The sequence below is a fragment of the Salmo salar genome, unplaced genomic scaffold, assembly GCF_905237065.1.
Source record: "Salmo salar unplaced genomic scaffold, Ssal_v3.1, whole genome shotgun sequence".
Classification (NCBI taxonomy): Eukaryota; Metazoa; Chordata; class Actinopteri; order Salmoniformes; family Salmonidae; genus Salmo; species Salmo salar.
The window spans coordinates 2,311-4,793 of NW_025550544.1; the positions used below are offsets into that span (position 1 = coordinate 2,311).

The 2,483-nt window shown below is 54.5% G+C and overlaps 1 protein-coding gene across 1 annotated transcript; it reads left to right on the forward strand.

Moving 5' to 3' along the window:
• The first annotated feature begins 311 nt into the window (after window positions 1-311).
• Window positions 312-2,137, forward strand: LOC123739522 (uncharacterized). Its single transcript, XM_045713853.1, has one exon. It carries the CDS (start codon window positions 356-358, stop codon window positions 1,889-1,891), a length of 1,536 nt encoding a protein of 511 aa, XP_045569809.1. The 5' UTR covers window positions 312-355; the 3' UTR covers window positions 1,892-2,137.
• The last annotated feature ends 346 nt before the right edge of the window (window positions 2,138-2,483 follow it).

The following is a 2,483-nucleotide window of genomic DNA, read 5'->3' on the forward strand; positions in this document are numbered from 1 at the left end:
ACAGCTTCGCGCGCTCCCGCTCTCAGAGCACTATTGGGAGTGGCAGCGAAGCTGCACCCTCTCCTCCTGGCTAAGTCGGACGCTGGAGAAGGGTTATGCCATTCAATTCCATCGAACCCCACCCCGTTCTCGGGTGTGGTGGAGACGGTGATGAAGACGCCAGAGAAAGTAGCCGCTCTTGTGAAAGAGATTACGGAACTTTTGGCGAAGGAGGCGGTCACAGTAGTTCCCCAAGAGCAAAGGAACAGCGGGCTATATTCGCCCTATTTCCTAGTGCCAAAAAAAGACGGGGGGAATGAGGCCGATATTGGATTTACGCACTCTCAACGAGAGCGTAGCCAAACGCCCTTTCCGAATGCTCACGACAAAACGTCTACTGCAATGTATTCACAACAGAGACTTTTGTGTGAGCATAGATCTAAAGGACGCGTATTTTCATGTGCCGGTACTTCCGCGTCACAGGAAATTTCTGCGTTTCGCCTTTCAAGGGGTGGCGTACGAGTATACGAGAATGCCATTCGGGTACGCTCTGGCACCTCGCACGTTTTCCAAATGTGTAGAGACGGCATTGGAGCCGCTACGCCGTCAGGGGATAAGGCTATTAGCCTACCTAGACGACCTACTGGTCTTGGCCACGTCAGCAGAGCTGGCGATCACACACACGACACAGACAGTGATTCACCTCACACGTCTGGGGTTCGCTGTGAATTGGAAAAAGAGTGCGCCTTGGCCCAGTCAGCAGATTGTCTATCTGGGGTTACAGATAGACACTGTGACTATGAGGGCGCGAATTTCGGATTCTCGACGGGCTGCCCTGTTGCTAGCCCTGAGAAAGTTTTATCCGAATCACATGGTGACGGCGCATTCCGTCATGACACTTTTGGGTCTCATGTCGTCTGCCCACTCCGTGGTTCCGCTGGGACTTTTGCACATGCGCAAAACACAGCGATGGTTTGCTCAACTACGACTGGACCCAGTGAGGCACCGTCGTCGATGGGTGACAGTTCCCCTCTCGCTCAGAGCGGATCTGAACTATTGGAGAGACCCGTGCGTAATGACGCAAGGGGTCGCAATAGGCAGAGTGTCATCCTACATCCCAGTGTACACAGATGCTTGTCTGACTGGATGGGGAGGGACATGTCAGGCTCGGGCAGTCGGAGGTGTGTGGTCCCAATCGGGACGTCACATCAACCTCCTGGAATTGGAAACGGTTCTACTGGTTCTGACCCACTTCGTGTCCACCCTACGGGGGAACGACGTGCTGGTCTGGTCAGACAACAGAACGACAGTAGCCTACATAAATCGCCAAGGGGGAGTCAGATCTCCTGCACTCCACCGATTGGCGGAGGAATTGTGGCTGTGGGCTCACGAGCACCTTCGCTCGTTGACAGCAGCACACATCCCAGGCTGTCAGAATATCGGCGCAGACCTCATGTCTCGAGGGGGTCCCCGAGACGACGAGTGGCGACTGCACCCCGAGATTGTTCTCCAAATATGGGAACGGTTCGGGAGAGCCGAGGTGGACCTGTTCGCATCACGTGTGAACGCGCAGTGTCCCCTATGGTTTTCTCTACGAGCCCAGGACGAACCGCCACTAGGGATAGACGCTTTTGCGCACCAGTGGCCAGAGGTTCTCCTGTACGCATTTCCACCGCTGTCCTGCATTCTCCCACTGCTAGCCCGCGTGAGAACAGGAGGGCTGTCAATCATATTGATAGCCCCCGACCGCCCAGGGGCTCCGTGGTACGCGGAGATGATGCAAATGTTGATTGCGCCGTCATGGCCAATTCCACATCGACAGGACGCAATGTCTCAGGCGGCAGGCATGATAGAGCAATGGCCTCTGATCGGCCAGCCACTGAAGGTCTGGCTCCTGAGAGGGACAGGTTAGAGCGCCGTGGGTTATCTGATTCGGTAATCAGAACCATACAGGGCTCACGTGCCAGTTCCACATACAGGACTTATGCCAGTAGATGGAACGTGTTTTCACAATGGTGCGTTACAGAGAATGTGGACCCCGTGTGCTGTCAGGTTGAGAGTGTGCTCTCTTTCCTACAGTTCATGTTTGACAAGCAGCGCTCACCCGCCACCATTAAGGTGTTCGCGGCAGCGATTTCAGCTTGTCATGAGGGGTTTGGCAGAGACACTGTGTTCAGTCATCCTTTAGTGAAACGGTTTCTGTTGGGGACGCGGCGGCTTAGGCCAGTGGCTAGAGCCACGCTACCACAGTGGGATTTAACGTTGGTACTCGAGGCGCTCTGTGAGACGCCGTTCGAACCATTGAATCAAATCCCACTCAAGATGTTGTCTTTGAAGACGGCACTGTTGCTTGCCTTGACTACAGCCAAGCGTGTCAGTGATTTGTGTGCTCTTTCGACGAGACCCGACTGCCTGGCCATAAATGGCGACTTGAGCAGAGCGGTGTTACGTCCTAACCCGGCATTTACGCCGAAGGTTATTAAGAGCTCATACAGGTCACAGAC

What these genes read in the sequence shown, in the direction of transcription:
- LOC123739522 (XM_045713853.1), top strand. Translation starts at nt 356, where the DNA reads ATGCTCACGACAAAACGTCTACTGCAATGTATTCACAACAGAGACTTT.